Source organism: Salmo salar, chromosome 12 (genome assembly GCF_965601325.2).
Source record: "Salmo salar chromosome 12, fSalSal1, whole genome shotgun sequence".
In the NCBI taxonomy this organism is placed as follows: Eukaryota; Metazoa; Chordata; class Actinopteri; order Salmoniformes; family Salmonidae; genus Salmo; species Salmo salar.
This window is the reverse complement of record NC_138302.1, coordinates 90,058,812-90,083,990: the sequence shown is the minus strand read 5'-3', so window position 1 is coordinate 90,083,990 and position 25,179 is coordinate 90,058,812. Positions and strand designations below refer to the sequence as shown.

General features: G+C 44.1%; 1 protein-coding gene across 2 annotated transcripts in view; it reads left to right on the top strand.

Annotated features, from left to right (window-relative positions):
- The first annotated feature begins 279 nt into the window (after positions 1-279).
- LOC106565988 (semaphorin-3F) overlaps positions 280-25,179 on the top strand; it is a 119,704-nt gene continuing 94,804 nt past the window's right edge. For both annotated transcript variants that reach the window (XM_014133730.3, XM_014133728.3), the window contains exons 1-2: positions 280-608; positions 2,567-2,724. In XM_014133730.3, coding sequence (XP_013989205.2) covers positions 2,610-2,724 — 115 coding nt within the window. In that variant the 5' untranslated portion in view covers positions 280-608; positions 2,567-2,609. The remainder of the gene's footprint in view (positions 609-2,566; positions 2,725-25,179) is intronic.

Below are 25,179 nucleotides of genomic sequence, written 5' to 3'. Positions count from 1 at the left end.
TATTTATATGAACTGTAATTAAATCAAATCTCTGAAATTGTTGCATGTTGCCTTTATATTTTTGTTCAGTATATATTCAGAAACGTCAAGTTTTGAAGTTACTCTGCCTGTGGACCCTGGATATTGTAGACGTGAAATCTTGCGGTTGTGTTCCAGACAGTTTATCTTCAAGAGGGAGGTACAGGGGCGTCGCTGCTAAGGTAAGTTCCCGCCCCATGGGTGTGTCTATGCAGGATACCGGCGAGCGCGCTGTATCCACCTGCCAATGCGTTTCCCCTTCAGTAGCCTAAAGAGCTGTGTTGCGTGCGCCGCGTTTCAACTTTAGCAACTACTCCATTTAAAGGAATAACGCTCATTATGACAACAACAAAGTGGGATTGTACACAATAGACTGAGAAAATAGCATAGAGGACACACACATTGCAAGCTGAGGTGATTAACAAGTTCATTTGGAACCTATATATTTGTTACCAGGGAATCGTGCAGGATCTCCGCTGCTTCATTCGTAGGCTACACTGAAGAATACTTGAATAGGATTTTGTTTACTACCTTCTCAATGACTTGTATAACTGGATTCAACACAATTTACACCGGGCAATAATAACCAGGTAGGCACAACTGTAGGCTACTTTATTTATCTCTAATGTTTTGATGCATAGGGCCTAAGCTTTTTCAGTCAAATCATGACTCATATGTCCATGTTGAATTATTTATTATCCTAAGAGATTACAATCAAAACACAATGGCTCCAGTAATTGAGTCGAACAATAATTGGTGAATTAGGACTATTGTCTATAATAGTCTATACTATTTTAAGTCTACTGATTTAAGTGTAGCCAAATAAGAAGCTAATGCTTTGTGTAATCAAATCCAGTTTTATTGGTTTCTTTTTATTGTTAATTTTATAATCATGTATTATTTTGTTGCATTGTGCCGGCATGAGGAACAATATAGCCTAAGCTTTCAGTCCCCGTAGTAGACTATCGTATCATATTAGCCATAATACACCCGTTTGGATTTCTTGCAGATTCCTCTGCATTTCAAACTGCTATGAGAGCTCTTGCATGGTCTTTTGAGCTACTGTACTTCTCACGAGCGTCGCAAGAAGCGAGCATTTTATAGCGCTCGAGTTTCTTTATCCGACAGGCTGTAGAAATGTGTGCTGCTATTAGTGGGTGGTTTCAAACAGTCAATAGACTGTTGTTATTCTGTTATAACACAAGCCTTTCCCCAGTTAAAGACAGTCTAAAATGTTAAGAGTTACCTAATTTAATTTATTTGCACAGACGTCTGTTATTCCAGTTCATTTAGTTGCCTAAATCCCATTCTCAACGTAATAATTCATGTTTAGCAATAACAATGTCGTATCATTTTAAACCCAGTCACGCTTTATTTGGGCAAAATGGCAGGCTATAATTTGGAATTTTACGCTTGGAGGTCTGTCCTAACCGGGAGGGTTGATTCTCTCATTGGGAACTTGATCCTAAATCCCTTCGTGGCAGCTTGACCTCATACCCTGTTGACCCGCGTTACGAGCAGAACAGTGCCATGCAGGAGGGATTAGATGGCAAAACATGTCTTTAAGTAGCCTTTATGAGCTCCAAAGCTCATAAATCAGCCTTAATATTAACATTATCTCTACTTACGTGGTGTTTTGTTAAATTATCTACATTAGGTTATTCATAGGCTTTTATCATGTCACTTTAAACGTCGCACGTTTTATTATAGAGATTACTGTCAATTTTTGGAGATGCCAGTGTGCTGTGCTACGTTTGCGTAACATATCTCCAGATAATTTGACAACAGACTCGTTTACTGGGCATAAAAGTAAACCTATATGCGTGTATGAGTTTTTATTTAAAAAAAATTTGCGTTACAGGGCAGCGGTTAGCTGGTGTGTGGCAGACCCGCCAGACCTACGTTTTTTAAGGACGTGGTAACACCTCTGGTGCTCTTTGCTCTCTGGGGTCTGCGGAGACGCTGGGGAGGAGGGAACTGTGGACTGGTGCGTTTTATAATGGGACAGTGATGGGGATGTTGCGGGGTCTCGGGAGTAAAATTCCATTAATGAAGATGCAGAATAGTTGAGGGGGAAACTGTAATTCCATGTGAACGAACGCCGAGCTCGGGCCGCGCCCCAACAATTCCATCCCTACATTGACGTGCTCTGTTGCATTGTAGTGGTCTGTACCTGTACCGACTTACCTGGGAGGACAAGAGACTGCAGGTCTCATCTGTGATTTATCCCCTCTCAACAACACTTCCTTTTTATAAGAGTGATAGTGAAAGTTGGAATTTGTATGATAAATATCCTCAAAATGGATGCATAAACATTCACTTAATGTTGATAGTTACAACATGCAACACTTTTTTTCGTGAAAAATTGTACAGAACCCTAACCCAGAAGGAGTTAGTAGGTCCAATATGTTGCAGGTGTGAGTATGGGGTGTGGTACAGAGCTGATCATTCTCTCTCTCTCTCTCTCTCTCTCTCTCTCTCTCTCTCTCTCTCTCTCTCTCTCTCTCTCTCTCTCTCTCTCTCTCTCTCTCTCTCTCTCTCTCTCCAGCTTCCTGGACTGTTTCTCCTCTGTTTCTGGAAGCGGAGAGACCATGCCGTGGGACAAACTATGGTGGCTGTCCACCTTGCTGGCCCTGTCGGCCGAAGCATTGCCCACACTGGCCATTGAGCCCCTCTCTGCCCCTCGGGTTTTCATCTCCTTCAAAGGTAAGACCCTCCCACTTTCAGATATCTCAAATAGTTTGTCTGGTTCTCTGTGACTGAAAACAGGTGGATAGAATGTCCTTGTATGTGAGCTCTTGTGGTTGCTTCTAGGTTTTTATTTTCACGCTTCCTCCTAGCTTTGTCTGCTCTTGGTGAAATGTAGGGTTTAGAGGGACTAGACTGCTGTTATAGCCAGCTATGCGCTTATTTTGGCACACCATGGTGTCAGTCAGAGCCCATCCCTCTCTCTCTCTGGCTGAAACCTGATTATCTGCTGAGAGAGGGGGCGATGAGAGAGATGAGGAGAGGAGAGGTGCTGTTTGTTCCTACTGTTCAGGGCCAGAGAGCACATCTTCATTAAACAGACTGACTGACTGACTACCACAGTCCTCCAACAGGGCTTTGCCTGCCCTCAGCTCCCCTCTGAAATCAAGTTGGTTTTAACACTTGGCCGTGTACACATTTAGAGGGCCCAGCGTATTATGAATGCCTTTCAATGTCACATGAGGCCCTGTCTGTGTTTTGAACTGTACCTTCAAAATGGTTCTTTATGGACATTATCTCTAATGTCTTGTAGACCTAATTGCTGTGTCTATTTACAGGTGTAGGGGCTTACTTTGATCACCCTGTTGCAGTAGAACTTTCCTGCAATGCAGGGAATGTAAAACTTGTAGTGTATTTGAGGTATAAAAAGGCTTCTGAAGTTTTTAATCTCCACTTTGAAAATTTTCCCTTATGAAAAATGTATCAACCCTTACAAAAATGTATAAATTATAATCCACTTATTTCACATTTCCTGTTGCTGCAGGATTATTTTCCTGCAGTAGCAAATGGCCTCAAACTAATATCCTACATCTGTAGGCTAATCGTGAGGTGAACCCTGGGATGGAGCTCAAAGGAGCGGAGGACTCGCAAAGCCTCCAGATGACTTTAAATCCTCATCACCTCACCTGGGGACTGAGAGGAGATTCTGCACTTTTTCTTTTTGTCTGCAAGTATGTAGAATTGGGCAACCTGAGTCCCTCTCTCTCTCTCTCTCTCTCTCTCTCTCTCTCTCTCTCTCTCTCTCTCTCTCTCTCTCTCTCTCTCTCTCTCTCTCTTTTGCTTACCTGTCTGTTTTCACTCTCTAATCATGTTTGTTTTCACAATCACACTGCTCCAAATTGGTAATTTCTTTCCAATTTCCTTTCAATTAGTTCCTTTTTTGTTTTTAATTGTTTTTTTAGAGACCTATATGCTTGACAGAGCATCTTTACTTTGTTGGTGACTAGAATTGAACATGAGCTGCACATTTTCTAATTGTGTCATTTTGGCTCACGCTGAGGGGAATTGCTTTTAATTGTGCCCATATTGATTCCTTTATAGAACTTGAGTCAATTTTTTTGCTACACATTTTGAAAAGCATATCCATGGGGTCAAGATTCCTTGGAGCTTGCCAGGGGTGCTTAGCTGAATTTTAACAAGTGTATATCTAACCTCTTAAAAATGCAACTAATCTCTTTCTAGCCATCCAACTGTTTTTAAACAAGCTTTTTGATTTCGACACTCCAAGCTTTACACAACCTCTTGTACCTACTATTTCATGATGGCAATCTCTGTCTATTGGAGCAGTTGTGGTACAGTACATTGTGGACTGTGTTGCCTAAATGTGAATCCTAACCTGTGGCATCAGTGTGACTTCTGGCTAATACCAAAAGTATTCTGTAATCTGGTTGGTCTATTGTCAAACACTGAGGTTAAAACCTTCCCCTCCAGTTTCAATGTCAGACTTGTAGACAGTTTGTTCTAAATCATTTTTTTTCATGTAATGTTTTGTGTAATTATATGTCATATTCTTGGATGAGTTGTAGTTGCTGTCGACCCCCTGCAGGTCATCAGTGTGGTTAGACTTGGGCCAGTCCTTTCTGCTGAGGACTCAGACTGTCAGACGGTTTAACTAAAGCTAGTTCGGGAGTTTGTTTACTATGTCTGGCATTATTGATTGCTTTGAAGCTGCGTGTGGGTGCCTTGCAACACAGACACACACAGATTTGCATTAACTGTGTGTATAAACATAAAAGCACAGACATGGCATGCACCTAAAACATCAACACATGGAGTAAAGGGCAGGGGCCATTAGAGAGAATTTATTTCCTTTGGATGAGCACTTGAGTGCATGCTACATGGAAAGGAAAGATGGATGTCAGTCAACTCACTCAGGGAACTTGTGCTACAGACCATCTCACAGAGACCTTGGTCTGCCAGACTGATGCATCTAAGATGTGTAGGATGCCGTTTTCAGTTAATGCTACGACACTGGTTGAATCCATGTTCAAGTCATATTAGTTCACATTGTCATTTACTGTCTCCTTTTCACAGCTCAAAATCCAGGTTCTATTTTCATAGAAATGTTTTAAATCTCTTATCTTCTGTCGTTTTTTTTTTCCTGAGCAGAGAGAGAAAAGCTTTCTGCTACATGAGTGAAAGCGATAAGGATTTACATGCTAAAGGATGGGCCGGGGGGTGGGGGGGGGGGGGGGGGGGGGGGGGGGGAGACACGTCACATGCAAGCTAGCCATCACATAACTCCATTGTGACATGACAGCACATTCCCTATGATTATTTCCCAGCACAATGGTTAAGCAAAATGCTCTCTCGGGAATTGTTGCCCATGTTGTTTAAAATTTAGTTTTCTATCATTCTGAGCTATAAATTGTTATATCATTTTTATTTCTTCAACTGAAATTTTCCTCCAAAGTATTGAGTACATTTTCAGTTTTACTTGATTCAGATTTTTTTTTTTGAGTAAAGGTCCCAGATCTGTCTATAGTTTCTGTTGAATGTTGTCCATAATATCAGTCCGCCTACCTTATCTTCTAATACTTGAATTGAAATAGCTTAAGTCCCTATCAGCACTGAGCTCTCTATGTAAGTTTATATCAGTTGTCTGTAGTATAAAGTGAGGTCTATAAAAGTAGCCAGTGAGGGGGTCAGAGTCGGTGCAGGGCTGTGAGTTATCACTCGTGATAAGGGAAGAGTAAACAGCAACTGAGAGTAAAGGAATGTCCACTCAGGACTCGTAAGCATCGATCATCTCCCACACTGCTTTAGTAGTATGAGATGAATGGTGAAGAAAACAGACATACACACCATTTTACACCTATTGAATACACTAAAGCACTTGTTGAACACAATCCTCCCAGTTAGACACACACGCAAAAACACACTTACATGCTCGCATACACGTTAAACGCCTTTTCTAAATGCTTATCGCAGGCTGGTTAGCAAACACATGTTAAGGTTATGAAGATAAAGTGGGCACTTTTCAAAGAACAGAAAGTGTGTTTACAGACATCGTTGAGACCTATGGTAGACATATAGACACCCTGAAGAAGGCACAGTTATGCCGAAACGTTGGTGTTTTTTATCCAATAAATGACTGGGAGGTTATACTAATGGAGTGTGCGACTTTCTTAGTTTTTCTAGCTTCCAGTTTATTCTCCGTTAGTCAGCACCTCGACACTACATCATGTTCTCTGGGGGAGCTCCAGCTCATGCTTTTTATTAGACACACTTTCTCCGGTTTTTGGTTGGGTGTTTTTCTTTTGGGGTCAGTGGAACTTGCAAAGTGGATGGTGGACGTTGTAATACAATGTTACAAACACAAACAAAGCACCACCCTTGTGTTCCTTATTAAGGGTACCCATTGCCATCTTTATTTGTAAAGAGTTAATAGTACTGACTGGTTTCAGCCTCTGAGAGAAGAACTCTTATATTTATCCTCCAACAAGCTCTATAATCACATGCTATTTCAAGGTGTGGTACTCCTCAGGGGTCATGACCCCCAAAACAGGAGCCATTCACACTAACTGCACCCCCCCCCCCCCCCCCCCCCCCCCCCCACACACACACACACCTTGGGAGAATGTGAGCATATTAGCTAATAGCTCGTTACGCTAATCTTCAGTCACATTCGAAAGTGTTTAACGTTGTTTTCTTTTTGCCTTTGGTCCAGGGTGCAACACCTGGAAACAGAGTTGGTGGCGAGGGAGGGAGGGAGGGAGGGAGGGAGGGAAAAAGAACACTCTAAATAGGGGAGAAAATGCACGGCCAGACAGTCATATAATTGGACTATTTCTCAAACAGAATCTCAAGGTTATTTCAACTTCCCTTGGCTTCTCTCTTTCTCTATCATGTAACGTAATGGTTAAGTGATTATCACAGTAGCACAAAGAGCTCAGTGTTAGCTCACCTCTCCTGTCTGTGCTCTCAGGGTGGAATATATTAACACGCAGATCAGCTCTGGCTATATTTCTGCTTCCCTATTATGTGAATTATGCTACTACTCACAGTGAACTTCACTTAGACTTCACTCAGTGTCTCTCTACGGCTCTACGATTACAATAGCCCAGGTTTCTTAGATTAGAGAAAGAAATGTGGGCGGACATGCAGACATGCCTACTGTGGCTGGTAAGAGAGGAAAGCCTATTCATGGTTAAATGCCTTGCTGGAGGTGCTCTCTCAGCTTTCCGCCTGCCTGTGTTTAGTTACTATACTGTATGGGTTGTCTGAAACCCTTGCTGACATGTCTACTGAAAGGGAGAGCATTATGGCAGTCTATTTGTGCGCAGTCTGTCTGAGAGCCAGCCTTGAGCTGAGCTTTCCACCCCTGTCAGGGCCTAAGAGAGAGAGATGGCCAGCCAAGAAAGAAAGGCAAGAGTGACAGGGGAAAAGGCCACAGTCCGGTCTCCATGTAATGGACACGAGGTGGGAATGTGTGTGTGTGGTGTTTGTGTGGATGGGTGTCTGTGAGTGTGAGAGTGAAACGGAGGCAGTTAGATGCCCATGTCCAGACTGGCAGAGTAGATCTCCATCCATCTCTCTTCCAGGCTCCTAGGTTCCTATTTAGTTGGGTCTATTGTGACACTGGAGCCAGAGCTAACTGCCAGAGCTTTACCATAACAGAGGCCCATGTCAATCAATGATCTGCTGGAATCTTGTCGACAGACAGACAGACAGACAGACAGACAGACAGATGGTTTCAGAGTGTAACCCTCCCAATGAGACCAGAACCAAAACATGTAGGGGACAAGGGTTCTTTCTCGCCAATCAGTTAGGATATACTGTATCCACTGGCCGGTTCAACTGTTGTTGTTGTTTTAAAACAATGGTTCACTGAAGATGACAAGAAGCTTTGTCAAGGTATAATAATCACTGGGGAGACCGTGTCTGGGTCTCCAGTTATGTCTGCTACTCACAGTTCATTTTCAGAGCAGGTAGAGGCGGCTGCTATTTGTCTAAGTGCTCATTTGGTCTTAAAGTTCATTCTGATTCCATGACATTAAACCATATGAACAGGGACAGGCAAGATGTGAAAACAGAACACATTTGCAGTCTTTTTATATCCTGATGATTTGCATAATTACTTATTAATGGGAACACTCCCACCTCCAGAAGACAGATTCACCTAAACCATCTGACACAGAGAGCCACTGCTGTTAGGTAAGGATAGAGAGTGCTATGTCAGACACACTATGTAAGTAAGAGGCAGCGGACGCGCTGTAGCTAGTACATCAGTGTGAATGGCCCCCGCCTGCCGTCCTCTCCTCTCCCTGCTCAAACTGCGCTATTCCGTCCCCTTACTCTGCACAGATATATGCCATGTCACCTCTAATCTGCATCCCACCTCCCTCCCTCCCTATCCCTCGCTCCACTCTGCCAGCTGTGCATGTATACAGAGTTTATAATAGATGTCCAGGATAGCAGATGTTTAATACATATAAGCAGCATGTTTTCGGAATGGGCTCAGACAAGCCAAGTCAAGTGCAGTGAGTGCGGTCAGTCCCTGTCGGTCACGACGGGTGCTCTGATATTTTAGTTCAACGACAGCATGTAGTGAGTCTGTGCTTGTCCGCTGATCTATACGTTTGGGGTTGTGAATGGAGTTCTTTAGGTTGGCTTTTTTCTGCTGAACATTTTTCAAAGACCTGAGATATAAAGGCAGTGAAGGGGAGCTACTAGTCTGCAGTCCATGCTGACCATGTTGACCATGCTGACCATGTTGACCATGTTGACCATGCTGACCATGTTGACCATGCTGACCATGTTGACCATGTTGACCATGCTGACCATGTTGACCATGTTGACCATGTTGACCATGTTGACCATGTTGACCATGCTGACCATGTTGACCATGTTGACCATGTTGACCATGCTGACCATATTGACCATGTTGACCATGCTGACCATGCTGACCATCACTGACCATGCTGACCATCACTGACCATGCTGACCATGTTGACCATGCTGACCATGCTGACCATCACTGACCATGCTGACCATGTTGACCATGTTGACCATGTTGACCATGTTGACCATGCTGACCATACTGACCATGCTGACCATCGCTGACCATGCTGACCATGCTGACCATGTTGACCATCACTGACCATCGCTGACCATCACTGACCATCACTGACCATGCTGACCATCACTGACCATCACTGACCATGCTTACCATGCTGACCATACTGACCATGTTGACACACATTTACTGTCTAGACCAGTCGCTCCTTTACTCTGTGACTGACTTTTTATCTCTCAGGTCTTTGAAAAATTGCTTCAACAGAATTATATTCAGTGGCTGTGGCACGCAAGCCTTCAGCAAACATTATTACCTTGGCTGTGTTAAGGGGGGGTGTACTGCATCCCAGCAACCTCTGCTCTGCAGGAGTCATGCTGTCAGACTGATTATTCAAGGAGGGAAAACAGAAGGTGACAGCTTGAGCTCTAAATATAGTGTCTGTCTCTGTTTCTCTCTATATCCTCCTCTCCTCCTCCTCACACCCTCTCTTGTTGCTTGTTGGTAAGGGGTTGGCAGAGGCAGGGAGGGGAGGCAGAGGCAGGGAGGGGAGGCAGAGGCAGGGAGGGGAGGAAGAGGCAGGGAGGGGAGGCATGGGGAGGGAGGAGTGGGGATTACCTAGCACAGCATGGGCACCCTGTTTTAGCACGCTTCAAAGGGGAAAGGGGAGATGGCCGCAAGGTGGGGGGGGGGGGGGGGGGTAGGTAGGCCTCTCAGGGCGGAAGAGTTTGACATACCAGCTCTGTCACAGCGTCACCGTCACGGTAACTAGGATCACAGGCCTGAGGGAAAATAGAACGTGTTAAATCTCCTCTGTTCTGTGTGGTCTTATGTCAGCCCTGTTGCATAATGATGAATCTGACTGCTACTATAGTACTACCATATAGCTATGATCCCTGTCTCTCCCCCTCAAAGTGATGTCATGGATTTCAAAAGAAAGACGTGAAGCACTTCAAGACTATTCTTCTCAATCAAAGAGAATGAACAGCAAATGAAAAGCAGGCAGGCTGATGCTGTTTATACCACCGTGAGCAGAGTATTTCATGACAGCAGGCGACAGTGATCAGACAGAGCCCATAACTAAGTATTTAATCATGCTGCAATCTCTCTCAATAGAGTTATAAAGACATACCATCCAAATTGAATCAGAATCACTGCATTTTTATTATTTGTATTCTGTGGTTTGGGATAGCCAGGCCTTTTAATTAGAGTCAGAGCTGTTCCCCTGTACAGGAAAAGGACAGATTCCCTCATCTCAGGGATCAGCTCATCAGCCTGTCTAACGTAGCCTGGTCTATGGACAGGCTGCAGAAAGGAATGGGCACTGAGGTGGCATGACATGGAAAGGGCACTGTTGAACCGGATGGACGGGAGATAGACATTGGGGTGTGGAGTGAAGTTAAGATGGAGAGAGAGAGAAGAGGAAAGAGTCATCAGGTCCAGAGTCTTCCTGTCAGTCACTTACAGTACTCACATACACACACCACGCTCTCCCATGTTCTCCTCATTCTCACAGCCTTCTTTACTCTTATAGTACTCTCCTACACACACCACAGTCTCCCATGTTCTCCTCGTTTTTACAGCCTTCTTTACTCTTATAGTACTCTCCTACACACACCACGCTCTCCCATGTTCTCCTCATTCTCACAGCCTTCTTTACTCTTATAGTACTCTCCTACACACACCACAGTCTCCCATGTTCTCCTCGTTTTTACAGCCTTCTTTACTCTTATAGTACTCTCCTACACACACCACGCTCTCCCATGTTCTCCTCATTCTCACAGCCTTCTTTACTCTTATAGTACTCTCCTACACACACCACAGTCTCCCATGTTCTCCTCGTTTTTACAGCCTTCTTTACTCTTATAGTACTCTCCTACACACACCACAGTCTCCCGTGTTCTCCTCGTTTTTACAGCCTTCTTTACTCTTATAGTACTCTCCTACACACACCACGCTCTCCTGTGTTCTCCTCGTTTTAACAGCGTTCTTTACTCTTATAGTACTCTCCTACACACACCACAGTCTCCCATGTTCTCCTCGTTTTTACAGCCTTCTTTACTCTTATAGTACTCTCCTACACACACCACGCTCTCCTGTGTTCTCCTCGTTTTAACAGCGTTCTTTACTCTTATAGTACTCTCCTACACACACCACAGTCTCCCGTTTCCCCCTTGTTTTTACAGCCTTCTTTACTCTTATAGTACTCTCCTACACACACCACGCTCTCCCATGTTCTCCTCGTTTTTACAGCGTTCTTTACTCTTATAGTACTCTCCTACACACACCACGCTCTCCTGTGTTCTCCTCGTTTTAACAGCGTTCTTTACTCTTATAGTACTCTCCTACACACACCACGCTCTCCTGTGTTCTCCTCGTTTTTACAGCCTTCTTTACTCTTATAGTACTCTCCTACACACACCACGCTCTCCTGTGTTCTCCTCGTTTTAACAGCGTTCTTTACACTTATAGTACTCTCCTACACACACCACAGTCTCCCGTGTTCTCCTCGTTTTTACAGCCTTCTTTACTCTTATAGTACTCTCCTACACACACCACAGTCTCCCGTGTTCTCCTCGTTTTTACAGCCTTCTTTACTCTTATAGTACTCTCCTACACACACCACGCTCTCCCATGTTCTCCTCGTTTTTACAGCCTTCTTTACTCTTATAGTACTCTCCTACACACACCACGCTCTCCTGTGTTCTCCTCGTTTTTACAGCCTTCTTTACTCTTATAGTACTCTCCTACACACACCACGCTCTCCTGTGTTCTCCTCGTTTTTACAGCCTTCTTTACTCTTATAGTACTCTCCTACACACACCACAGTCTCCCGTGTTCTCCTCGTTTTTACAGCCTTCTTTACTCTTATAGTACTCTCCTACACACACCACAGTCTCCCGTGTTCTCCTCGTTTTTACAGCCTTCTTTACTCTTATAGTACTCTCCTACACACACCACGCTCTCCCATGTTCTCCTCGTTTTTACAGCCTTCTTTACTCTTATAGTACTCTCCTACACACACCACAGTCTCCCGTGTTCTCCTCGTTTTAACAGCCTTCTTTACTCTTATAGTACTCTCCTACACACACCACGCTCTCCTGTGTTCTCCTCGTTTTTACAGCCTTCTTTACTCTTATAGTACTCTCCTACACACACCACGCTCTCCTGTGTTCTCCTCGTTTTAACAGCGTTCTTTACTCTTATAGTACTCTCCTACACACACCACGCTCTCCTGTGTTCTCCTCGTTTTTACAGCCTTCTTTACTCTTATAGTACTCTCCTACACACACCACGCTCTCCTGTGTTCTCCTCGTTTTAACAGCGTTCTTTACTCCGTTCTCTTTATTTCACCCACATTAATATAACCTTTCAACAGTTTTTCCCTCCCCATTACTTTTATGCTCCCTAGGGCATGTACGGTAACAGCCTGATGTTTTAAGATAACTGCTTTATGTACCCTTATGAATTTGACTATCTATGCATGTGTGCATCTGTGGAATTATGTTTTGATTAGAATTCTGCCAACCATGAAAACCCCCAGATCGGATAAAGCTTTTCTGGTTTTCCCACAGTGCGGTTTTTAGTTTTCCCAATACATGAAATGCTTTTTCAGAATGCAAAATCACATGTAGACCATAGTCTTCTTCACATGGGGCCTGATAAATGGCCCTTCTGTTTCACACTCTCTGCTGTGCAAAGGGTTTCAACGCTCAGCAGGGGTGTGAGACTGCCGCTCTCTGATGGATTTGTCTGTGTGTGTGTGTGTGTGTGTGTGTGTGTGTGTGTGTGTGTGTGTGTGTGTGTGTGTGTTGGTTTGTGTGTTCATGTCTCTTGGTGTCTGCTGCGGCCTTTTTATCCAATCGAAATTTGACAGACCGGATAAAAAATGCTTTAGCCACAGTAGTAGATGCAGCGATGTTGTCGTCTCATTTTTCTAGCCCCTTCAAAGCAGGACCCAAGGAGTGCTGAACATTCAGACATCCACACTGCCCATGTTAGGACGTGTTTTGTTGACCATTGACTACAGGCATCAATGATCTTCTGACTATTGTTCCTTATAAATGTAAGAAACTCCTTGGTGAACCGTTGCAGATCCTTTGCTTCTAATGAAAAAGTATGGAGGCAGAGGCTGTAGAGTAATAGAGTAAACCTCAGACCCTGTTACTGAGACAGCGGCGGAAAGGCGAGGGATGGAGGATAAGGGGAGAATTGCAGATGAAAGTCACAGAGATAGATGATAATGGATTTTTCAAGAAGTGTTTCTCTTAAGATTCAAAGTGACAGAGGAGGAGGATGACTGCTTGAATATTCATCTCTTCAAGCATGTGTGTGTGTGTGTGTGTGTGTGTGTGTGTGTGTGTGTGTGTGTGTGTGTCTGGAAACCGCAACAGAGCCCATGCTTGGAGGTGGAGTGTGACAGTGACAGTTCTTTGGCTTGGTTGCCATAGCAGCATGGCTGTTACTACCTGTCACTTGTCCTCTCAAACAAACCAAACTGATTTGAAATTACTCTCTTCAGAGGGGAAATTAATGCAATCTCTGGATTGGTCTTATTTCCCCTGGTGTGTGTTGTCGTGTCTGCACTCAGATGGAGTCTGAAATTAACAAGGATATTAAGATAAATGGGAACTTTAAAAGTGGATTTTGGGAGACAATTTAACCTTCATACCAATTCAATATTGGGAATGTGATTGAGGTTGTGGTTGGTGTGTGTAGGCTTTATGTCTGTCTGTTTGAGAAAGAGAAGGAGAAAGATGGAGAGAGATGGAGAGGAGAAAGTGGAAGAGTAGATTCCTCAAGGACACAAACCCCATGGGCCCTCCAGATGTGACCCCATGTGTGTGTGGGAGTTCTCTGGGGGTTAGCGGTCAAGGCTTGACCCCAGGGCTGAAATTAAGGGGATGGCAGTGATGGGGGGTCAAGGGCGCCTCTCTCTCTCCCTGCTGGTCCTGTTTATCCAGTCAGACATAATTTATTACCATCTGTCTGTCAGGGCTAGGTTCTGTTACCATGATGCTGCTGAGACATGGCCATCGCATATACAAAGACAGACAGACAGAGTTTGGACAGGAGGGAGACAGAGATAGGCACCTGGCATAGGGAGAACAGCTGACTGGCTATCTTATTAGAGATACTGGTTATGTCTGGGGAGTAGGGAGGAGAGGTGACTGGCTATCTTATTAGAGATGCTGGTTATGTCTGGGGAGTAGGGAGGAGAGCTGACTGGCTATCTTATTAGAGATACTGGTTATGTCTGGGGAGTATGGAGGAGAGCTGACTGGCTATCTTATTAGAGATACTGGTTATGTCTGGGGAGTAGGGAGGACAGCTAGGGTTGCAAAGCTACCAGTAATTTACCAAAGTAATTTAGGTAATTAACAGACAATCTATGGCAATCTATTGTGACTTTGGTCATTTATACTTCAATAACAAACAAAAAATATGTCATATATGTATGTAAGGGTATTCAACTCTTACTCCACGAGGTCCAGAGCCTGCTGGTTTTCTGTTCTACCTAATAACTAAATGCACCCACCTGGTGTCCCAGGTCTAAATCAGTCTCTGATTAGAGGGTTAGAATTTAAAGTAGCAGTGGAACTGGCTTCGAGGTCCAGAGTTGAATATGAGGGATATGTACAGTTGAAGTCGGAAGTTTACATACACTTAGGTTGGAGTAATTAAAAGTCCTTTTTCAACCACTCCACACATTTCTTGTTAACAAACTATAGTTTTGGCATGTAGGTTAGGACATCTACTTTGTGCATGACACAAGTCATTTTTCCAACAATTGTTTACAGACAGATTATTTCACTTATAATTCACTGTATCACAATTCCAGTGGGTCAGAAGTTTACATACACTAAGTTGACCTTTCCTTAAACAGCTTGGAACATTCCAGAAAATTATGTCATGGCTTTAGAAGCTTCTGATAGGCTAATTGACATCATTTGAGTTAATTGGAGGTGTACTTGTGGATGTATTTCAAGGCCTACCTTCAAACTCAGTGCCTCTTTGCTTGGCATCATGGGAAAATCAAAAGAAATCAGCCAAGACCTCAGAAAAAAATTGTAGACCTCCACAAGTCTGGTTCATCCTTGGGAGCAATTTCCAAACGCCTGAAGGTACCACGTTCATCTGTACAAACAATAGTACGCAAGTATAAACACCATGGAACCATGCAGCTGTCATACCGCTCAGGAAGGAGACACGTTCTGTCTCCTAGAGATGAAGGTACTTTGGTGCGAAAGGTGCAAATCAATCCCAGAACAACAGCAAAGGACCTTGTGAAGATGCTAGAGGAAACAGGTACAAAAGTATCTATATCCACAGAAAAACGAGTCCTATATATCGACATAACCTGAAAGGCCGCTCAGCAAGGAAGAAGCCACTGCTCCAAAATAGCCATAAAGCCAGACTACAGTTTGCAACTGCACATGGGGACAAAGATCGTACTGTTTGGAGAAATGTCCTCTGGTCTGATGAAACAAAAATAGAACTGTTTGGCCATAATGACCATCATTATGTTTGGAGGAAAAAGGGGGAGGCTTGCAAGCCGAAGAACACCATCCCAATCGTGAAGCACGGGGGTGGCAGCATCATGTTGTGGGGGTGCTTTGCTGCAGGAGGGACTGGTGCATTTCACAAAATAGATGGCATCATGAGGATGGAAAATTATGTGAATGTATTGAAGCAACATCTCAAGACATCAGTCAGGAAGTTAAAGCTTGGTCACAAATGGGTCTTCCAAATGGACAATGACCCCAAGCATACTTCCAAAGTTGTGGCAAAATGGCTTAAGGACAACAAAGTCAAGGTATTGGCGTGGCCATCACAAATCCCTGACTTCAATCCTATTGAAAATGTGTGGGCAGAACTGTAAAAGATTGTGCGAGCAAGGAGGCCTACAAACCTGACTCAGTTACACCAGCTCTGTCAGGAGGACTAGGCCAACATTTTTACTAGGATTAAATGTCAGGAATTGTGAAAAACAGATTAAATGTATTTGGCTAAGGTGTATGTAAACTTCCCACTTCAAATGTATATAGTATTCATTTATTATATCTGTCCATAAATGGGAGGGGGCTGAGGAAAGGTACAAGCATAGTTAGTTATGGACCTAAAGAGCCTAACAGTAGAGGTGCCATAATACCCATAAAACCTAGCGGTCAAACAGGGAAATGGTTCCAATTGTTTTTCCACCATACATTTTTCCCATAGGGGATTTTAGAAAGACTTAATATATGTTTTGTGTAGACTTACCCTGGCGTGACGCTTTGATAACAGTGTAAATCTCTCTCGGACAAGGTGACATCAATATATTCGGCTCTATTTACATTCAGATTCTAAAATGATAATTAGCATCAAAGGAGACATCATGCAAGACTACAAATCCCTGCAAGCTCCTGCACGTCATCTCTAGCTGACACCTTTGCTAACAGGAATTGTGTCAATTTAAAACTTGCACAAGACAGTTCACAGAATTGTACATTTAAAGAAATGTTGCCAATTTATTCATTACTACATTTAGCTAATATTAGATAGTTAATCCAGAGATTCTTACCTTTGCCTCTATTCGGCAGTCTCATTCAGATCATCATGGCATTTGTAGTTATTTTTGATAGCCACATTAGCAGCTAATTGGCATTTAATTTTGGGAGGTAAATAGAGCCGAATATAATGATAAAAGTCACCTTGTCCTAGAGAGATTTACACAAAAAGTCACGCCAGGGTAAGCCTACACTAAACACAGTCCTTATTTAAGTGTTTCTAAAAAAAAAACTATGGAAATAATGTATGGTGGAAAAACAATTTGAACTATTTCCCTGTTTGACCTCTAGAATTCATGGGTATTATGACTCATACTGTGGTACTCTATTGTTGGTGGGGAGGAGGGAGAGCCTTTTCTCTTCCCATCCCAGTGATGTGCTTTAAATGTGGAGTGACTAATCACCAGGGACTGAGCTAGCCTGGCTCTGCTCTCCTCCTTGTGGTGAGACTTAGCGGGACATGATGAACTGATGGACTGGACTTGTCTCTGGAAGAGAGAGAGAGAGAATTCATCTGGGAAGAGAGAGAGGGGGTGAGAGGAGATGGTGCTAGAGAGAGAGGGTGCGAGGGTGAGAGGGAGAAAGAGTGAAAGAAAGAAAGGGAGTGAGGAAGTGCTTCAGGCAAGGCGTGGGAGACTAAAAGGGAGTGAGGGAGAGAGTAGGTGATGGGGTGAACCTGGAGGGAGGAATTGGAGAGGGCTGGCTGAGACACTACTAATGGATGGAGGGGCATCAGTATCAGGCCTCGTATCTTAGAAAGGTCATGGCTGGCTAGATGGAAGGATGGATAGATGGCGGGATGAGGAGAGGAGCGTGGGAGCTGGAGGCGTACTCAGAACAAATTGTCTCTCTGTTTCTTATTAGCTGTCTCTGAGTGTTGGTTGACATGGTTTAGCTCATGGTTGTTGAGTGCTGGGACACCTTCATGCCAATGCCCTGACAGTAACCTCATGCCTTCTCCTCTACTGTTAGGTCCTATCTGAACATCAGCAAACCCCTGACTTTCTTTACACTTTTGAATTGTCATACAAATTGTGTTAACTCAATTGTTTCAGATCACTTGGCATGTGAGCTAATTTGGAGAAGAGCCTGGACAGTATAACTGAGCCATACCATTCACTCACTGACCATATAAGTGGTTGTCTGCCAAAATGAGAAATTACTATTTTACTGAGCATTAGGGAGTATGTATTTCTCAGTGAACTGACTTGGCATTGCCTGTTGGGAAACTCTCAACTAATCATTCTTAAAAAAGAAGCTGTGTATTGTTTTTCTGTTCAAGCAGGAGTTTGGCAACATCAATAGTTACTTTGAGGATAGTGTGTTCTGTTTAAAGGTGCACTATGCAGAAATCACTCTGCCATTTCCTGGTTACTAAAATTCAAATAGTTCGCAGAATTTCAGTTTATGTGACAAAACAAGCAAGTATAGTGTAGAGAATCAGTGTACCATCTAAACCGCTGTGAAATATATTTCCCATAACAAAAAATATTGTATTTTCAGCTGTTTGAAGCTGATGTACAAAACCAAAAGTTAAAGACACAAAAACAAAACTTAAGAATGGGAAGCATAGAAATAGCACACATAGAACAGATCTACAGCTTCTTAGACTAGCTTTCAATGAGAATGACAGATCTATAACTGACATTTATATTGGTCAGGTCGCCCAAAAAGTTGCATATTGCAGCTTTAAGAAACAGGTCTGGGTGAGTTCAGGCATCCCTACCATGTGTGTTTGCGTGTTTGTGCATGTGTGTGTCACCCAGGAGCACTCCCAGCTGCAGAACCTTTGAAGACAAGTTCACTAGAGAGAAACAATTTGCCCATTAGAACACCCTGAAACCCATTAAGCTCAATGCTTTTGGTGGGATGAGGACCAACTAGCTGTCTGTCTCTGGGAGTATGAGAGGGATCAGGGTTGGAGATGGAGAGTGTGGTTGGGAGCGAACGCTGATCTGGTGGGAGGGAGGTTTGTAGTTGTGCTTCACTGCTAGATTTAAAACAGCCTCAGCAGCATTCCTCCTCCTACCTCAGTGACAGCACTATTTTACCCCAGTTCCTTTCACTGCTACCCTAACCAACAACGAGGTCACACCCTATAGCCTCCCCCTCACCCCTCTCTGCTCATCCATCAGGTGCACTTGGAGGGTATCAATGTTCACCCATGTTAAATAAAAATAAACAGAGCAAGTGTTTTGTCTGGAACACTCTGGTTTGGTCACACACCATATAAATGTGGAAGCTACTATATATGAGACCACTCACGTCCTGTAACTAGTGTTAGCTCTCGCTCTCACCTTTCATGCGGCATGCATATTGTAGGAAACTGAACATAAATTCAACAAGTGTGGTCTCACAGATGTAGTGTCATTGAGTCAAATGCTTCAGGCGTAGCATAATGTACATGGCCAAGAATCCATGGTGGATTGTTCTCCATCCAACTGGATTTGTTTTCACATCTCTTTTCCATAGTCATTGTGGCTTTCAGGCTAGGGAAGGCAGAGTGCATGTGAGAGTCAGTCAGTGTGGGTGTCAGAACATTGAGGAGCAGTGACACTCCTCAGAGATCACCCTTGGGTGGGCTAAGGCTCTGATCCCTCCAATGAACCACTTCCTGGAAGAAGAATAATAGAGAAGGGAAAGGCCCTGAATTTGGAATGAAAGAACTGGGGGATTTTAGGCCCTGTGTGGTGGGACATGAGGTTCCAGACCTTGTTTTCTGGGTTCCAGACCTTGTTTTCTGGGTTCATGTACTGATGGGGTTTCTGTTGCGTGGATAATGTGCTGATTGTTGGTGGAGGAGATGGCTTCTCATCCCCAGTCATTGTGGCGATTGCATTGACATGATGCCAAGATTCTCCCCATGTCCTGCCTCGTTCACTCCCCTTCACTCCCCTCTAACCCTCCTGCTTTGTCGGATGCCCCTGTTCTCAGGCACCCTCTGTAGGTGTCTCCAATGGTATGCTGGCAATGTGGGCCTATGTGGAAAAGTGTGTGTGTGCGTGTGCATGTGTGTATGTTTGTGAGAGAATGAGAAAGAAGAACAGAGGCCTCCGTTCCCAATGTGTTGCTGTTGTTGTTGGTGGTGTCGCCTCCTTTCTAATCCCAGTGAAAGGAGTCCTACGTCTCAACAGTAGAGGGGCGTTTATGTGGGCTGGTCCACAATTCACTGACTTCATTCATGTCTGAAGGGAAGCCAGGAGGCTTCAACACAAGGAGGCAGACAACATTGGTTAAATGCATCTCTCTCTCTCTTTCTTCCTCTCACTTTCTCCATTGTTTTTCTCCACTTCCCCCTCTTGGTGCCCATGCTAGGATGATATTTACTCAGAACTCGGAAATGATCCGAAGCTGTTTTTGAGAATTTCACGTTGCATGAATTGATGTGTTCCGCTGTACCCAGCGTTAAACCTTCCATACAGTGATGGGAGTCTGCTGTCCTCTGGGGACCTCATGGTGAACATTCATGTCATGATCAGTTAGACAATGCCATTGTACTGCAGAGACAGTATTTTTAAGAATCCCAGGAATGGTCAGAGCATGTGATAGTTCTACCCATTCCAGTGCTATTGTTCTACTGGAACCAACCCACAATATACCTTACATCTTCACTGGTATCCCTTACGCTGGCTTTGGCCCCCATGGTTCACATTAAGATAAAGTGGCGCTCTACGGTTTCAAAGGGGGTGATGTACATTGGGTGCATGTGAATCGGGGGGCATTGTGTGCATGGCATTTTCTTCTCATGGCATGCCTTCTCTCTATAGCCTCGTTCTGACTGAGTCCTTTTTAATGGTGTCCACTCAGTTGAGCAACAAAGAGATAGGAAACAAAACCAAACTCTTTTGGCATGAAGACGATGGGGAGGTAACAGGCAGGGTTTTCACCAATAATCACCTCCTGTATTGAATCTCAGTCAGTCTGGAATATATTAGCCTGACTGTTGATTAATCCAACATCACTAGGGAATGGTTACGTACAGCAAGATTTACATACTAACATCCGTGACCAGATTACGTTGTTCTTGTTATTGAACATGTTTGTGCTTAATTAAACCGCAAATCCATGGTTAATTCATCATTAACAATAAAATGAAGACATTAATTTAGACCAGAACGCATCCCAATGATGGAAAGGCTTACTTGATAGCTTTACAATTTACAACCGCCCTACTGTTGGCAAAGGAAAGATGATCTCTATAAATCTTCTTGGTCTCTTTCCTTGCCACTGACAGAAGTGGAAAGGTTAAACTGTTTTAAAAATACTACAACTTTTTCAGTGTGCTGTGCAGTACTGGATACCCTGTGCAATGTTGCAAGAAGATTGGGGAAGAGAACAAATTGATTAATTAAGTTAGAGGACTGGGATTTCTCAATGCTGTGTGAAATCACCAAGCCAACAGAATACGGTTTAAATGTAGTATTACATCCTTATGTTGCAACAGTAATAAAAGCTTCAGAGATTAAGAATTGGCCCCGAACTTTTGACGTGGGCCAGGGAAGAATTCAAGTCTGCCTCTGCTCACTGGAAGAATAATATAGGCCTATATGACACTGAAGTATTTTGGTCTGCTTAGGACTAATATCTCCATTTCTTTTAAGATAATGATTTAATTTACTGCCCATCATTGTAATAATTCAACAAGATGGTCAATCAGAAACATAAAAAAATGTCCTAATCTATCCTACACATGAAATAATGAAATACTTTAACAGGTGTCCAAACGTCCATGCAGGTCGAGTTTCTGAACTCTCAAGAGGAAGTCTCCAGGCTAAACTGTGACTGACATGCTCATGTTACCATGGCGATGTTGTTGTGGCTAGTTACCCAGGAAATTAAATTGAAATTACAAGCTTTGTCCCTTAATATTTTGCACAAAATCACAAGACCCAGTATTATTTTCCATGAGTTGGCCAGCTTTTTCCTGTGTGAACAGTCAGAGCAGTCATTTGTCGGTGTCAAATTGAACTCTGGAGTGGGAGGCTGTGAGAGAAAATCTGTCAGGCTGCAGACAAACAAAGACTTGTTTAAAAAGAACACCTGTTGGAATCAGATGGGTAAAAAACAGATCATAGCAGTCATAGGAGGGAGAAAGAGAGCAAGAAAGGGGCCTCCTAAAACCAGATAGGAGAAGTGCGTCTCTCTCCACTCCCTGTGTGGAATGGTCTGTGTTTGGGTTTCTTACCGGTCCAGAGCGGATAGCGTGATTATTGATTTGGTAGCAGGTATGATAGTGTGGGATAAGAGAGTTTTAAGCCCCTCAATGTGTCACTGACTGGAATCACTGGCATAGAGAGAGAGGGAGAGAAGCAGGAACCATGATCACCACTTCCCACTGTCACGCATGTTGCTTCTCCCAGCAGATAAAACTATTTTTTCCCCCCGCCCTCAGCCTACAGGCCAAAGAAAAACAGATGCTTCCAACTAATATTTCCTCTCCTCCAACCTGTCTGAGCATCTCCCATAGCGGTGTGTTGGTGTTTTTGAGCCCCAATTGAAAATACTAGGAATGTTATAAAACAATTCTAGATTTTCCAAGATGGCGTAGCAGTTCAGACATCTTTGTCTTTGTCTTGTCCCGTGTATATATCTTTTTTTTCTTCGTATATATTTTGTATACTTTTAACCTCAATTTCAACATACTTTCCTGCAACCCGCCTCACCCAATGTGGTTTGGATCTGCTATTTTCTATACTTTAGAACCGGAACCCCCAACAGAAGCTAGCCAGCTTACTAGCTAGTAGTCAGTTAGCCACTGCTAGCAGTCATCAACTAACCTTAGCCCGGTCAACTCCTGCCAGTCTGCACAGCGCGATTCAACCCAGAGCATACCGGACTGCTTTTTCTCCACATCTCCGGATTCCTACCACAAGCTCTGAACCTTTCCACCTGGATCATCGCAGCTAGCTAGCTGCTATCCGAGTGGCTACCCCTGGCTAACGTCTCTATCCCGAAAAAAGCACCAGTTAGCCTGGAACTAGCCTCGTGCTAGGCCCATCTCCCGGCTAGCTGAAGAGGTCCATCAGCCATTCCTTGGGCTACAATACCTATTTTGCCAATTGGCCTGGACCCCTTTTACTGCCAACACGGAGCCCCGCCAATCCATCACGACTGGTCTACCGACGTAATCCGCCTGAGGGGGTTTCAACAGGCTCCTCCGTCACGACGCCCCCTGAAGGCCCATCCGCTAGCCTGCTAGCCGCGGCCCGTTAGCTGTCTAGAGCATGTCGGACTGTTAGCTGAAGAGGTCCATCAGCCAATTTCTTGGGCTACAATACCTATTTTGCCAATTGGCCTGGACCCTTTTACTGCCTACACGGAGCCCTGCCAATCCAACACGACTAGTCTGCAGACGTAACCGTCCGAGGGGGCTACAACAGACTCTTCCGTCACGAAGTCCCCCTAAGGCCCTTCTGCTAGCCTGCTAACCCCGGCCCGCTAGCTGTCTGAATCGCTGTGTCTCCAGCTCGCCTAGCTATCCACTGGTCCCTATGATCACTCGGCTACGCATGCCTCTCTCTAATGTCAATATGCCTTGTCCATTGCTGTTTTGGTTAGTGATTATTCTCTTATCTAGCTGTAGAGCCTCCAGCCCTGCTCGATATGCCTTAGCTAGCCCTTTTGTTCCACCTCCCACACATGCGGTGACCTCACCTGGTTTAAATGCTGTCTCTAGAGACAAAACGTCTCTCATTGTCACTCAATGCCTAGGTTTACCTCCACTGTATTCACATCCTACCATACCCTTGTCTGTACATTATGACTTAAATCTATTCTTCCGCGCCCAGAAATCTGTTCCTTTTACTCTCTGTTCCGAACGCACTAGACAACCAGTTCCTATAGCCTTTAGCCGTACCCTTATCCTACTCCTCCTCTGTTCCTCTGGTGATGTAGAGGTTAATCCAGGCCATGCAGCACCTAGCTCCGCTCCCATTCCCCGGGCGCTCTCATTTGTTGACCTCTGTAACCGTAAAAGCCTTGGTTTCATGCATGTTAACATTAGAAGCCTCCTCCCTAAGTTTGTTTTATTCACTGGTTTAGCACACTCTGCCAACTCAGATGTCCTAGCCATGTCTGAATCCTGGCTTAGGAAGGTCACCAAAAATCCTGACAATAAAAAATCCCTAACTATAACATTTTCCGACAAGATAGAACTGCCAAAGGGGGCGGAGTTGCAATCTACTGCAGAGATAGCCTGCAGAGTTCTGTCATACTATCCAGGTCTGTGCCCAAATAATTTGAGCTTCTACTTCTAAAAATCCACCTTTCCAGAAACAAGTCTCTCACCGTTGCCGCTTGTTATAGACCACCTTCTGCGCCCAGCTGTGCCCTGGACACCATATGTGAATTGATTGACCCCCAGCTATCTTCAGAGGTCGTACTGTTGGGTGACCTAAACTGGGACATTTTTAACACCCCGGCCGTCCTACAATCTAAGCTAGATGCCCTCAATCTCACACAAATTATCAATGAACCTACCAGGTAAAACCCCAAATCCATAAACATGGGCTCCATCATAGATATCATCCTGACCAACCTGCTCTCTAAATACCCCTCTGCTGTTCTCGACCAGGATCTCAGCGATCACTGCCTCATTGCCTGCATCCATAATGGGTCTGCGGTCAAACGACCACCCCTCATCACTGTCAAATGCTCCCAAAACACGGGCCCGGGTATCCTGGAAGGATATTGACCTCATTCCGTCAGTAGAGGATGCCTGGTTATTCTTTAAAAGTGCTTTCCTTACCATCTTAAATAAGGATGCCCCATTCAAAAAATGTAGAACCAGGAACAGATATAGCCCCTGGTTCACTCCAGACCTGACTGCCCTTGACCAGCACAAAAACATCCTGTGGCGTACTGCATTAGCATTGAATAGCCCCCGCGGTATGCAACTTTTCAGGGAAGTTAGGAACCAATATACACAGGCAGTTAGGAAAGGAAAGGCTAGCTTTTTCAAACAGAAATTTGCATCCTGTAGCACAAACTCCAAAAAGGTCTGGGGCACTGTAAAGTCCATGGAGAATAAGAGCACCTCCTGTCACGCCCTGACCTGAGAGAAAGGGTTTGTTTCTCTATGTGGTTAGGTCAGGGTGTGGGGTGGGCATTCTATGTTGTTGTATTTCTTTGTGTTGGGCCGAGAATGGTTCCTAACCAGAGGAAGCTGTCTATCATTATCTCTGATTAGGAACCATACTTAGGCAGCCTGTTTTTCCTTTGTTTTTTGTGGGTAGTTGTTTTCCGTTTAGTTGTTACCTGACGGAACTGTCGGCTGTCATTTTTGTTTAATTTGTAAAGTGTTCATTTTTTGCATTAAACGACAAGATGAACATATTCCACGCTGCACCTTGGTCTACTCATTTTAACGCCCGTGACACCTCCTCCCAGCTGCCCACTGCACGGAGGCTAGGAAACACTGTCACCACCGATAAATCCACTAGAATTGAGAATTTCAATAAGCATTTTTCTACAGCTGGCCATGCTTTCTACCTGGCTATCTCTACACCGGTCAACAGCCCTGCACCCCCCACAGCAACTTGCCCAAGCCTCCCCCATTTCTCCTTCACC